At 35.2% G+C, this 13,887-nt stretch overlaps 2 protein-coding genes across 3 annotated transcripts; one reads left to right on the plus strand and one right to left on the minus strand.

Moving 5' to 3' along the window:
* The first annotated feature begins 203 nt into the window (after window positions 1-203).
* Window positions 204-3,059, plus strand: LOC120075897 (uncharacterized). Of its 2 annotated transcripts, none has more exons than XM_039029636.2 (8): window positions 204-560; window positions 682-822; window positions 924-1,039; window positions 1,436-1,527; window positions 1,662-1,683; window positions 1,774-1,842; window positions 2,480-2,548; window positions 2,637-3,059. In XM_039029636.2, the coding sequence occupies exons 1-8, from the start codon at window positions 359-361 to the stop codon at window positions 2,715-2,717; spliced, it is 792 nt and encodes a 263-aa protein (XP_038885564.1). In that variant the 5' UTR covers window positions 204-358; the 3' UTR covers window positions 2,718-3,059. The 2 variants fall into 2 exon arrangements, 1 of the variants encoding a protein (XP_038885564.1); XR_016529283.1 differs by having other exon boundaries at window positions 244-560; window positions 2,449-2,548.
* A 713-nt stretch (window positions 3,060-3,772) lies between these two features.
* LOC150036901 (uncharacterized) lies at window positions 3,773-8,093 on the minus strand. Its single transcript, XM_090313059.1, has 4 exons — window positions 7,489-8,093; window positions 6,178-6,453; window positions 5,613-5,750; window positions 3,773-5,477 (listed from the first exon to the last, which is right to left on the minus strand). The coding sequence occupies exons 1-4, from the start codon at window positions 7,786-7,788 to the stop codon at window positions 3,933-3,935; spliced, it is 2,259 nt and encodes a 752-aa protein (XP_090169185.1). The 5' UTR covers window positions 7,789-8,093; the 3' UTR covers window positions 3,773-3,932.
* Window positions 8,094-13,887: the final 5,794 nt, after the last annotated feature.

Genomic DNA, 13,887 nt, shown 5'->3' on the forward strand with positions numbered 1-13,887 from the left:
ACTTTTAAAAGTGTTTAATAAATCTTTAAAATTATAATTTTACAAATGTAATATAAATTTCAATTATATATCGATCCATTATCAATTATTTTTGTTAAAGAAATTGATTATATCACAGAAGAATTGAAAGTTTAGAGAGATGTTTTTTTCTTTCCCCTCTTATTTCATGTTTTCAAATATCGATGAGCGCTTTAGTAAAAGGTAAAATAAAATAAATAATAATAAAAATAAAAAATAGTGAAGATGGCCAAATGTCCATCGTTGGGGTTTACGAAAAACCCTAATCAGAAATCTTAGCGAGCATCGAAATGAAGAAATAAGTTGAGGAGTTCGATCAGTTCGAGCAACATCTAGTTCAATGGCTATGTTTCTGAAACGTTCCTTCTCCTACAGAAATTTCATCATTCTCCGAAATTTTGCAAATTCAAACAGTAAATTTTCGTTCATTGTCAACGATCTCTCTAACTCATCGACCTCCGAGACGCCTGCCGTATTTGCTCTTCCTCCTTCAGATTTCGTCCGAGAAAGTCGTCGGGGTTTTGCTAAAGGCCGAAAATCAAGTATTCGTCCTTCCACCCCTTATCATTCTTAATCTTCTACTCAGTATTCTACTTTTCTCTTAATCTTGTTGTATATGTTAAGCTCCGGTTTTGAATTGCTTTAATTTTTTCTATTGGGAAGATGAATCTTCTACAAGTATGGCTGAGGCATTGCCTGATATTAGACCCACTATTAAAGCAAACGCTAGCTCGCAGATGGAGGCTGCGATAGCTGCATTATCGGGAGAATTAAGCAAACTTCGAACGGGCAGGGCATCTTCTGGTACGTTTACCATTATATTGTGTATCATTTACGCTTCAAGGTTTTATTGTCTTACCCTGCCCTTGTGATTGCTTACACTATCTCATACACTGTATTTACAGGAATGCTTGACCACATTATAGTAGAAACTTCAGGCGTGAAGATGCCGTTGAATCAGATTGCGGTTGTATCGGTCCTGGATCCAAAAACATTGTCAATAAATCCCTATGATCCTAATGTAATCAGCTCACAAAACCCTGCTCTTAAGCTATTTCTTCTTTTTTTTTCTTCATCAAGATATGTGGTTAATTTCTCAGGTTCATGATTATTTGTGATAAGGAGAACGTGGGCCTGCTTGGATTGGCTTTTTAACTGCTTAAAAACATTTCTTTAATTATTTAGAAATTCAATCCAAACATGTCCTATATTGTGAAGTTCACTTAACAGAGCAAATGTTGCTATAGTTTTCAATTTTTCATCTTTTGCAATCCTTGAGATATATTATATTGAGTTAGGCTTTACTAGAGTATTGTCATTATCATAACAATATACAGCAATGACATATCTATTAGAGTTCTCAGATGAAAAGGCGTATCTGAAATGTCATACTTATAATAATTACTATTCTATGCAGACACTAAAGAATTTGGAGAGTGCTATAGTCTCATCTCCTTTAGGTTTAGCACCAAGAGTAGATGGAGAGAGGCTAATTGCAGTCATTCCTCCGTAAGCTTTCATTTTGCTCTTCCCCTGTTTATGTGGTTGTTGTTTAAATGTTAAAGCTTATCATATCTGCAAGCTTGACCTTGACACTTTGACCAATATTAATCTTGATTTTTCTTTTATACTTGCTATACCAGATTGACCAAAGAACATATCCAGGTAATCTCCAAATTATTTTTTCATCTCTCCTTGTTATTCCCTTTTTTTTTTTTCTTTCTATAATGCCTACATTGGTGGATGTTTTTCTAGGCCATATGTAAGCTGGTCACCAAGTGTTGCGAAGATTCCAGACAAAGCATACGACGGGCTCGTCAAAAGGTTAGTTTAGCTATATCTTCAATTTATAACGTTCTTTTTCAGAAATCTTTGTCAGCAATCATCTAGAGCATAAACTCCCAAGATTTCCCTAGTCAGTATTATTTTTGTGGCACTTACCTCATCTATTAAGTATTACTTTGTATCCAAACTCCAAAGCAGTAAGTTTCTTGTTAGCTAACAATATAATCCCAGCTCACTTCACCCGAATGGTCGTGAAGTAATTATGTTAATATTACAAACATGTATTTTTTGTAAAAAGGAAAGAAATGGTTGTCAAACGAAAACTTTCTTTTACCATTTAATTTATATATTTTCTTTCTTCCAAGTTCCAACTGTTTTTAAAATCAATTACCAACTGATATTGCAAATTCCCATGTTCCAAATCAATGCTGTGGTTTCATTTGTGTGTATGACAAGTTGGATTAATGTCGGTTTGGAATGACTTTTTATCTTTTAAGTGCTTGACAAAGTGTTCTTAAGTGCAAAATGAGTGTTTTTAACCAGTTAAAAAGTATTTCCAAATGCACTTTTAGTCTTCAAACAGTCCTGCGTTTTAGCAAGTGTGTCATAAAAGGATTTTATTTGACTATTCACATTATTTTACAGAATTTTGAGTTGATTGGTGGTTGATTCACAGGCCATGGATACAGTTAAAAAAATGAGCTCAAGCTACCCGAAGGATGACATGAAAAGACTGGAAAAGGAAGTGAGTTGGACAAAGTTGAACCTAATCAAATCATATTTCAAACTTGCTTTTTATTAATTAATAAATATTGTTACGTTTCTGCTTCCAGGTAGATGAATTGACTAAGAAGTTTATCAAGTCAGCCGAAGATCTCTGCAAGGCAAAGGAGAAGGAAATCACTGGAGGTTAAAAGATTGAAAAGAATTTATATTTCCCAATTTTGACAGATGAATACTCGAAGAATTTATTGTAGTTTTTTTAATTAAGCCGTCATATTGAGGGATGTAATTGTGAGGCGAGTATAAGTCACACTTCAAGTCATTTGACTCGATCCAAATGGATTCCACAAAAGATGGATGTTGAAATGGGGATTCAATATTATTTTACAACTTTAATTTTTGTAAGGTAGGAAGATATGAACTTGAAGTCTCTGTGAAATGTAATTCTCTGAAGTTGGATCCCATAGTTAACAGAATAACAATGTAATTCGTAGATTTAACAAATGAAAGATTTTACATTTTACTGTAACAAACCGTATATGTGCTTCAGTTCCCTTTGTTACTATAAAAATGGGTTGAACATCTGTTCGTTAACACTTAAAACAGCTCAGAAATCCGAACCAAGTTGTAAAAGTCACAGCTTTTAAGCGTTAAAAAAACATAATTTTTACTCCTTTGTGTGGAGGTGAGTGGAGGATGATTTTCTCTGCTTTGTGATGGTTCGGCTGTGAGGAGAGGAATTTTGAGATGTCGTTTAACTATGTTTAGAGGCCACGCAAGTGTGTTAAGTGTCCACCCCTGTTGAGGGTCCAAGTTGTGGGGTTGTTGCTTCCGTGTCCAAGAGGGTTATTGATGCTCAGGTTGCATTCTTGGATCTAATCTTGTGGTTGATCAGATGGTGACTAGGATATCGGTGTCACCTAAAAGGTATTACAGATTCTTCACTTCCTTTAGTATTATTCTCTTGGGATGATATCTCTCATTTAGTAGTTGATTGTCACTCTATGATTATGGCTAAGGAGTCTAAAATTTTTGGTGAACCTTCAAGACTCACTTGACTCGATAAAAGGACCTAGGGCTTTTTTTTTCTGTGATTTCAATTTCTTTGTTTTGCATTTATTTTGGTTGTGAGCTCTAACTCTTGTACTTTGGTTTTGTTTTGTTTGTACCTTGATCTCATGCTAGGAGATTACATTTTTGTAATATTATACAACCTTTACAAAACAAAACAAAATTTAAAAATTAATTTTGAGCCCAACTTCTTTTCTATCTATTATAATAGACGAGGAAATATTTACAACAATTGCTAACCTTGATTCAAAGAGAGAAGAAAAATATGTACTTCGAGATGAAGTACACCTTAAACAACGGATTATATACATTCACTACAAAATCTCTTTCACTCTTCAAATTTCCTTTCGCTCCCCAATTATGGCCTCTCTTGTCACTAGCCTGATGCCTCTCACCCACAACTCAGCCATTTCACATCCTCCTTCGCATACAAAATGCACTTCCTTGTTCTTCACAGTCATCACCCTGAACAATCCTGGTTCACTACCATCTCCCTTCTTAACTCTGTTCTTCACGAATCTCAAGCTTGACCCGATCTCGACCTCTCGACATACCACATTCCTGCTGCTCGACTTCCCCCACCGTAACATCCCCATGCTCCCAATCATTCTCAACTCTTTCCCATGTGGACTTCCTTTTCCTCCTCTGGTGTGTTTCTTTACATGAGCACCATGTAACACCAGCCCACGCGCTAGCTCATCTAGTATCACTTCCTCTGCTTCACTCTTCTCATTTTTCCTTGCAAGAGAGAGTGCAGTTTCGCCTCTTGTACTTCGTGTATCTGCACGGGCACCAAGAGAGATCAAAAGTTTACACATCGATCCATGGCCACCCCTTGCAGCTAACATGAGTGGAGTGTAGCCATCACTGTCTGTTGCATTAACATCGTAGCCTTTGTTTGTCAAAAACTTCACTGCGTCCAAGTCTCCATGTCTTGCAGCACAATGCAAGGCATAGAAACCGGCTGCGTTGCGGTTTCCCATGTCAAGGGCGAATTCAAGCATCACCTTCTCAAATTGGTCGTGATTTGGGTGAGATTGATACAGGGTGATTGCAGTTTCACCAGATTTATTGCTCAGCCTTACATCAGCACCAGCATAAACTAGCAACCGGAACGCTTCAGCATGACCATTCAAAGCAGCAAACATGACTGCTGTAAAACCCTGATCGTCCTGGTAATCTAGATCACATCCCCCCCAGCCAATCAAAGCTTTCAAGGCTTCAGTATCACCAGTTTGAGCTGCTAATATAAGTGGACAGAAGATAGACATATTGCTGGAAATTGGTCTTTTTCCAGTTTTTATCAAATCAATCACGGTTTCTTGAAAACCGAAGGTCCACTGATTTGAGCCAGCAATTGAACTCACGGACTGACCAGCAACATTAACCAAGCCAAAGTCAGAACCAGCTGCACCCAATACTTTTAGACATTCTTCGTACTTGTGTTTTGCACATATCATAAGTGCTGTATCCCCTGAATCTGTCCTTGAGTTTGGATCACAACCACCATTGATGAGACATTGAAGGACTGCTACATTCCCCAATCGAGCAGCCATGTGCAATGGACGAAATTCTATTTTTCCGGTCGTTTTGACAGGGAATTCAACATCAGCCCCACATTTAGAAAGGACATCAACAGCTCCTGCGTTGCCACAAAGAATAGCATGATGGATGAGAGTTCTTCCATAGTGAAGAACATTGGGAGACGTATGTCGAAGAAGCATGTGCAGGATAGCACCACTGCTTTCAAAATACTCCACTGCACACCAGGTAACATTATAAGGTTCTGCCAGTCCTGCACCTACTCGGAACTCCTCTCCAGTATCCATATCCCAAGACCATGCTCCCAACCTTACGCTAATATCAGTCTGAGCTCCAGCCTGTTTCCCATTGAAAACATCAGAACTTTGTTATGCAATGCAAAAGTGTTAAAATGAAAAAAGAAAAAAGAAAAACTTTTCCTTGCATACACCATCTTCATTTTTTTTTTTTTTTTTTGAAGTTGAGAAAATCACCTGAAGAAGAAAACGAACAATTGAGATCTTCCGACTAACTACTGCAGCGACTAGCGCTGTACAGTTGACATTTGTATGGAGAGAAGGCTTCGAGGACTGGAGTAGCACTCTATCAGTTGCATTTGCATCCACGCCACACTGACCAGAAAAATGAAGTCGAAATTACATCAGAACATAGAGTAAATAAAACCCATTTGAAATTCCATGACCAACCAATGCAGTTGCTCCGACCCACCACCAGTTTAATTTTATCAGTGAAATAAGGTGAACTACCAGCAACACAAAGCCTAGTTATCTAAAGATGGGAAAAGAACCCAATACTCAACACTCTCACAACCAAACGAAGTTGTACTAAAATGAATAATACCTTCAATAGGGTAAATAAAACCCATTTGAAATTCCATGACCAACCAATGCAGTTGCTCCGACCCACCACCAGTTTAATTTTATCAGTGAAATAAGGTGAACTACCAGCAACACAAAGCCTAGTTATCTAAAGATGGGAAAAGAACCCAATACTCAACACTCTCACAACCAAACGAAGTTGTACTAAAATGAATAATACCTTCAATAGGGTGTCCACCACATCAACGAAACCCCTGCAAGATGCAGTCACAAGAGCGTGAACTGCAATATGGGGTCGAATCAGATCTGATCCCATGAGCAGCTCTGCAGACTTTGCATGTCCGTGGCAGCTCGACTCCAAAAGAGCTTCCTCGCAAGCTGGCTGAGATGCCCCAGCCTTGAGCAAAATCTCGAGTATCTCAAGATGGCCCTCCCTCACTGCTGCTGTTGTCGCAAAGCCCCTGAACAGTTTCTGGTTCACATCAGCTCCAACGCTCTGACATTCAAATTAAACTTAGAAGTCTTAGTAGAAATCCAGTGATAAGATTCTCTGACGAGTTTGACACGGGCATTCTACAAACTTAAATGTTGAAACATGTTGTGAACATTTTAGAAACTTCCCATTTTCCCTAAAATTACAGAACACTATTGACTCTTAGCAGAAGAGATAAAAGCAAGAGAATGTGCGACGCGATAGGTTGGCTTAACGACAAGGAACTTTGGTCAAGTAATAGTTATTACATAAAAACCCAAATAAATAGCTGTATGTTAAAAAATAATTGAATGTGGCTTTTACGAACAGGTCACAATGAATATGCTTGAGTATAATACAAGTTACTTATATCAGTTAGATGTCTACTTTTATCACCACAAACGCATAAACAAACCCCTTAAAATCTTCATATTCCATAATTTTTTAGACAACGGAGAATGCAAGTATGCCATATACGGATGGTAATGCAGCAATAGTAAAATTTTAATTATATAAAAAAAAAAATCAGTGAAAAGAACTCGTCACTGTTGCAAATAAAACAGACATATATAGAAATTAGATAAGAAAGCATGAAAACGTAAGGTCAGAGGAAGTGATTGGTTCGCCAATTACTGATTGTAAATCGGCGACCACGCGCAGAGGAAACGAGTAAATATCTCAGTTCAGCGCGTAAAATCGATCTGAACACCGAAGTTCAAAACAGAAATCATCAATGCGATCATACAAAAATACTCTGGACTCGTCTCAAATTTGAAATCTCCGGATTTAAAGTCAACAAGCACTTCTCAATGAAATGCATCGAAGATTCAAATAATTGAAATCATGCCATTGAACAATGATGCAGAGAAAAATTAAACCAACTGAGAAGTACAAACAACTTACGAAAACGTGCACATATTTTTTGAAAAAACAAGTCATTAAATGCTCACGACGAGATGAAAATCCGCAGGAGCCAAAAAATCCAAATCTCATCATCGGTTGCAACAACAACACCGAAAGTAATCAACGACAGAAATACAAATTCTAAAAAAGACTCACCAGCAATTTCTTCACAAGAGCCACATTTCCTGTATGAACAGCGACGAACAAGGCCGTCACGTCAGTTTTGAACTCATCATACTCGACGCGGACTTGCGAGGCGGATTCATCACTGAACACCACCTCAGTCTTCCTGTTCTTGAGATACACAGCACCGACGAAGTTAACGTCGACGCAAGGATTGGCAATGCAGTCGAGAGCCGATTTGAGATCTCCAGAGTGAGAGGCTTCAATGAGCCTCTGAGAGACCTCCGCCTCGAAGTTTAACGGAAACACCTGTTTTCCGGAGAACACCGTCATGGTTCAAGGGACGGAATAAGAGGTCCGGCAGTCCGACAGATTTACCGGAAAGAGAGGTGGTGAGTCGGTTGAGACTGTTTGTGTGAGAGACAGTGAGTTGAGTTTTTGAAATGAAGAGAGAGAGAGAGAGAGAAAGGGAGAAGAGTGAAGAAACTTGAAAGAAGCGAGCGGCAGAGGCAGGAAACTACAGCCAGCGTGCAAATTTATTGGGATGGTTTAAATTTAACCCCATCTCTTTTTTCTTTCTTTCTTTCTTTTTTTTTTTTTTCCTCTTTTGATTAGAAAAATTAAAAATATTGTTTGACTCAGTCGCTAACGCCAATTTTTGAGATTTAAAGATGTGGGGTTGGGTCCACTTTTTACTGTTCAAATTTTGAGCCGCCGAATAGCTGAGCGGCTTGCGGCTTGCGGCTTCGGCACTTGCTTGAATCACGGCGGCCGAGCTTTACTTACTAGGTTGTATTATGCTTTTATGTATTGTGTTCTAAATTCTAATATATATTAATATAATACGCAAAAAATTGCTAGATTCCTAAGCTTGTAGTTAATTTTCAGTTTGGTATTAATTTGGATCAGTTTTTTCTTGTAGCATAATTATTAGCTATTTGTGTATATTATTTATTGAATAGATTAGGAAAGAAAAATCTATAATTATTAGTTATTTGTGTATATGTTTTGTTTTTATTCTTATGCTTAGTCTTTAAATCTACGTTTCATTAATTTTGATGTTAGTTTTAAAAAAAATAAAAAAATTTAAAAAGTCTCACAATACTTGAGATGGGTTAGGACTGGGATCTCGTCTATGTTGGATGATGTTGTGGACATGATCTTTGACTTGCATCTCCTTAAATTTGTCTTAAGTTATTTCGAGCTGAGGTGTGTAATAGATACTCATAATGGAGCGGTATTGAGCTTACTACAATATGATGACTAAGTTAATACAATTGTACTTCAACTAAACACGCAAAAAGATAAGGTCAATACTCTCATTTAGACATTATTTACTCGCTCAAAGTTGCAGAGAGCTAGGTCGGGTGCAATTCAGTTATTTTTTTTATTAGTATATATTTACCAGCTCGACTAGTCGACTCGATCCATGAGACATTTGAAATTTTTCTTTAGAGCATTTGCCTCCCATGCCTCCTCCCAATGACCTATAGGCTTGGACTTTAAACCTTCCTTTACACACCCACAACAAAATGTCATATTTACTTAAATATATACATTAATTCTCCTCAGTTCACAATCAATGTCAGCAATTATTCACCATCACACACAAATCTCTCCTCACTTTTTTAATCATTTGGCTTAGAATAAATATTTATGTTGCACGAATGAGATTAAGACTTTTTAATTAAATATTTAGTTTGATTTCAACAACTTTAGAATTTATGGAGACTAAGGTATATTAGGGAAAAAAAACTTGAATTTATCCATGTCACTAGACACTTGAGTTTATACATTATATTAATCCAATTGAATTTCATGATAAATTGGGTTCTACATGCGATCGATCAATTATGATATTTATGTATATCAATTATCCTAATCTCATATAACAATTGTTTTTTTTATCACCATATATTAGTAGTTTTTTTCTTCAAAATATAAAATCAAACCATCGATTTTTGTTCGAATGAATTAATCGTAAATTAAACTATTTGAAGTTAGATATATAAGAATAATTAGTGTTTTGTTGTGGGATATGTTAAATATTGATAGTGTGAGGAGGGACGTGGATGACAAAGGGGCCGGCGACTGTGTCAATAGGACAAATATTCTTTTGTTTTAGATGAGACATTGTGGGAGGCATATACACAAAATCATTTTCCAAGCTGTTCCTTGCAAATACATTGCATTTTTCCATTTAATCCCATAACTCTCCCCACGCCCATACCATCATAATTATTCATTCTAGACCCCTCCGTACTGGATCAGTTGAAAATTAAAATAAATTTAAGGGGGCTGAGACAAAATATGCCCGTACGAATTATACGATCCCACTGCCGGTGGGGTACGTGTACCCTATAACTTTAGGGCCTAACACTGATACGGGTATAGAGATCCCACGGTCTGTGGGGTACGTGTGTAAGTGTATAACCTTCGGGCTCCAAAACTCTTGTTTCCGATTTCAATTGTATTAACCAAGATTCGAAAGATTGAAACTCTCGATTTTATGAAAATATGAATAGAAATTTCGAAAAAAAAAACTCTGTGAAAATTGATCAAAATAGTTGTAATTAGATAATTAAATTTTGATTGTGACTTAATTGAACTATAATTTACCATTTTTAATTATTATTTATATAAAGTAAGACAATATATTAGATATATATTATAGACTTTCATGTCAATGTCGATGTAAAGCAAAAATTTTAGAAAAGAAATGAAAAAAATAATTACGAAATAATATATACTTTAAAAATCTTTTAAGGTAAAATTGTGCAAAGTGAAAGTTTTAGATGGTAAAAGAAAAAAAAAGAAAACCACATCAATTCAATTTAATTTTGAGTTTGAATAAAGTTAAAAATAAATATAGTTCTTGCACACGTGTCAAACACAATGTTTTATGTAACTGAAAATTTTAATTGTTGCCCAAGCCCAAGCCCACCTATCCAAGACAAGCAATGCAACGAGGCACATGTGGGGAAAGACCCTTTACTCCCACTCTTTCTATTTTTGCAAGTCCTTAGAAGTGGTCTCTTATATATACGCTCTAGTCACTTTTTAATTTCCAATGTGAGACAAGTGAAAAGTGCAACTCCTACATGCTTTTGTGAATTATTCCCAACGGGAAATTCACTTGACCTTCAAGTGCCTTTTGACGGTAAATTAATAATTTCATGGAAGAAGATGGTCTGCAAGACAAAAAAGGAAAACATTGTGGTGCCTACCATAAAACCTTCAATGCTTAAGTCAATGTTTAGCAAATGGGCGGAACAAGCTAGAGAGATGAAGGAGAAATTATTTTAAATGCCTATGACCCCTATTTATTGTAGGGTGGACTAATAGTTTCAAATCCAAGTGGGATGAGGGAATGTGAATTGAGGCCAGCCAAGGGGACTTAGATCGTGGCCTTTGAGAAGCAATTCTTCGAGGATGGAAAACGATTTAATTACCTCGGCCTTGGTCTCTGAGGTCGAGGTGGGCAAATTGGGCCTTTTGGTCCAACGCCTCTCATTTCCCTTGTTTTTTCATCCTTCAGCTTATTAGCTCCTTCATTCGATTGTCATTGTTTTGATTTTGCTCTTAACGACTTGTCTTTTGAACTCGTGATTCTTGATCCAAAAATGATCTATAACACTCTCACTAAACATAGAGAAGATTAATCCACTTAGGTAATTACAATCCCAACAAACAGCTTATGCTCCTGGAGGAGAAAGACTCGACAAAAGGAAAATGATCGCAACTGCACCCAAAAAAAAAATGAACACTTTTGTCCAATTAACTAGACAATTTTATGACTCTAGAAAGATTATCAATTAAGTGAGAGAGTGAAAACTAAAGAATAAAAGAAATAAAAACACACACCTGCACAAAAAAGTGACATATTTAGCATTCCCATGCCTTACAACACCTACACTGAAGGAAAACAAAACAAAATGATAAAGTTAAAACTATAGACTCCACGGACATTAGTGAGTAAAATATTCATCTCAGTAAACTTTAGGTTAAAAAAATTGTGTTATAAGTTTTTTAACTTTTCTTTTCCTTTATGGTATAGCATTCTGAAGTCAAATGCGTACACAACAAGCAAAGGAACCCAAAGAATCCCTCGGTCAAAACGCACCGTATTTTAACATTTATTCTGCTTCCTCTGCCAGTGCCATCCATTCCTCTCTTTCTTTCTCTGTGTAAAGTAAAGAGCCACGACCACGAGAGTGTTTCTGGAGAGAGAAATCAGGACCGCACATCATGGGGGCCCATCATCAGGTGCCTTAGAGCAACACAAGGTGGGGCCAGGCTTATTATTATTTTTTTTTTTAAGGTTTAAATATTAATTTGGTTACCATACTTTTGGTCCTTTCATTTTGTTTAAAATACTCTCAACTTTGATGCATTTTGATCCTTCAATTTTAAAAAAATATATATCATTTTAATCCTTAAAAAATAAAATAAAATGAAAAAAAGAAGAAACTAAGATGATCACATTTTTTAATTACAAGAATCAAAATAAACATTTTAAGAGTACATGAATAAAAATGAACCAAAGTTGGAGACCAAAATGAACCAAAATTCTAAGCACAAGGACCAAAGTAGTATTTAAACATTTTTTTAAGAAAAAAATACATTTTTACAATATAGTTATTATTTCGTTTTTAAAATGTTACATATCTAGACATTAAATTCTGATTTTGATTTCAATTTAGTCTATACATTTTAAAATTCTACAATTTCAAATTTCAGATTTAAGATTATTTTTAATTTGATCTCTAGAGTTTTACATTTTACATTTTTATTTTCATTAAATATTTATTTTTCAATGTCCTATAAATTAACTTAAAATAATTATAAAGTGAAATTTTAAATTTTATTTTAATAATGATAAAAAATAATTAAAAACGTATTTAATTTAATAATTATTATTATTTTAAATTAATCAACCTATATTAATACTAAAAATGAAAAATAAATATCGAATGAAAAAATTATAAAAATGTAAAACTTTAGACTTAAAGAATCAAATTAAAACAAAATTTATTATGAAATTTCGAAACTAAATTGAAATGAATAAAATGGTAACATTTTGATTTTTTTAAAAGAAAAATAATAACTATTTCCCCCTACCTTTTATTTATTTTATTTTGTAGTGAAAATGGAGGTACGGGATTGTGAAGATCCTGGAAAATCACCGGTTGCCCCACGGCCTGACGAGACCTTCCCTCGAAATTTTCTTTGTACGTACAGCGCCAAATCGAGCCGAGCCGATTCACAGCCGACAGTGGAGTCGGCGGCACATGTGAGATCGCACGTGGCGGAACGTGATGGATTTTGATTGACCTTAGTAGATCAATATGGGCCACTTCAGATCTCTGCCGGACTTTTCCCTATATTTTAAAATATAGCGCCGCGCCGGACGCTGCCGGCAGGTACACTCTCCTTCTCCCTTCTTAGGAAGCTTCACAGGATGTACAAGAAGAATTTACTCAGCCAATCCTTAATAGACACGTGTACTCTAGTAGGACACTATAGCGTTTTAATTATAATTAATTATAATTTTAATTTTAATCAACAATTTGACTTCAAAAGGTTTAACATCGGTTACTACTCAATAGACAAATGTTTATGTTTTGTTCTCCTTAGGATTGAAAAGTTTGTTGCATTTAGATTTTAAGCTCAACAATTTTACTTTGAAATTTATTTTTAGTAATACTCTTTAATCACGTATTTATAATTTTTATTTCGAAGTGTCAAAAAAATTAATTATAAATTTTCAATTTTGTATCTTATAGATTATTGAACATTAACCATGACTAAACTATACTTGATGTATACAATATTTTCAAACTTTTTCCCTCTAATGATTATCACGGACACAATCATCATACTTGCAATCTCTCACCAACGATGTTTTTTTCTTTTTCTGTTTTATTTCTTTATTCTTTGCTCGGTTCGATTCTTTCAATTTAAACAAAGAAATGTTGGAAAAACATCATTTGTTGTTTGATATGAAACTGTGGTTCTCCCCCTTCTTAATTTAGAAAAGCAGAGAACGAATGGTATAAAACTCCATTAATTTTTAAAGATGAAACTCATGATTTCATATTTGAAAATGAAAGATATTTTCCCTTCAAGTTCTTTAAAAAAAGCAGACAATGGAGGGGTTTTCCCCTTTCTTCTCTACCGTTTCTTTTTTATTTTTATCTTTTTACTAGATTGAAATTGAATAAATGAAGAAGGAAATAAAATGGGGAAAAATTGATCGTTGTCGGCGGCTAAAGACAATGGTAGCTATGATAGGAAGAAAGTTGAAGGAGAGAGGAAGAAACAAGAAAAAGGAGGAGATAAAAAGATATTTTATTTAATAATTAAAATTAGAAATATTTTTAAAAATAAAAAATAATTGTCGTGTTAACTATCTGTTACAAAACAAATTAC

This window comes from Benincasa hispida, chromosome 4 (genome assembly GCF_027475165.1).
Source record: "Benincasa hispida cultivar pf3 chromosome 4, pf3_genome.v1.1, whole genome shotgun sequence".
In the NCBI taxonomy this organism is placed as follows: Eukaryota; Viridiplantae; Streptophyta; class Magnoliopsida; order Cucurbitales; family Cucurbitaceae; genus Benincasa; species Benincasa hispida.

Excerpts from the sequence above, each read along its gene's own strand:
- LOC120075897 (XM_039029636.2), top strand. The coding sequence starts at position 359 with ATGGCTATGTTTCTGAAACGTTCCTTCTCCTACAGAAATTTCATCATT. Across the intron at positions 823-923 it reads AACGGGCAGGGCATCTTCTG|GAATGCTTGACCACATTATA; the intron begins GTACGTTTACCA and ends CTGTATTTACAG. Across the intron at positions 1,528-1,661 it reads CTAATTGCAGTCATTCCTCC|ATTGACCAAAGAACATATCC; the intron begins GTAAGCTTTCAT and ends TTGCTATACCAG.
- LOC150036901 (XM_090313059.1), bottom strand. The coding sequence starts at position 7,788 with ATGACGGTGTTCTCCGGAAAACAGGTGTTTCCGTTAAACTTCGAGGCG. Across the intron at positions 6,454-7,488 it reads CTCTTGTGAAGAAATTGCTG|AGCGTTGGAGCTGATGTGAA; the intron begins GTGAGTCTTTTT and ends TTTGAATGTCAG. Across the intron at positions 5,478-5,612 it reads TTGTTCGTTTTCTTCTTCAG|GCTGGAGCTCAGACTGATAT; the intron begins GTGATTTTCTCA and ends AATGGGAAACAG.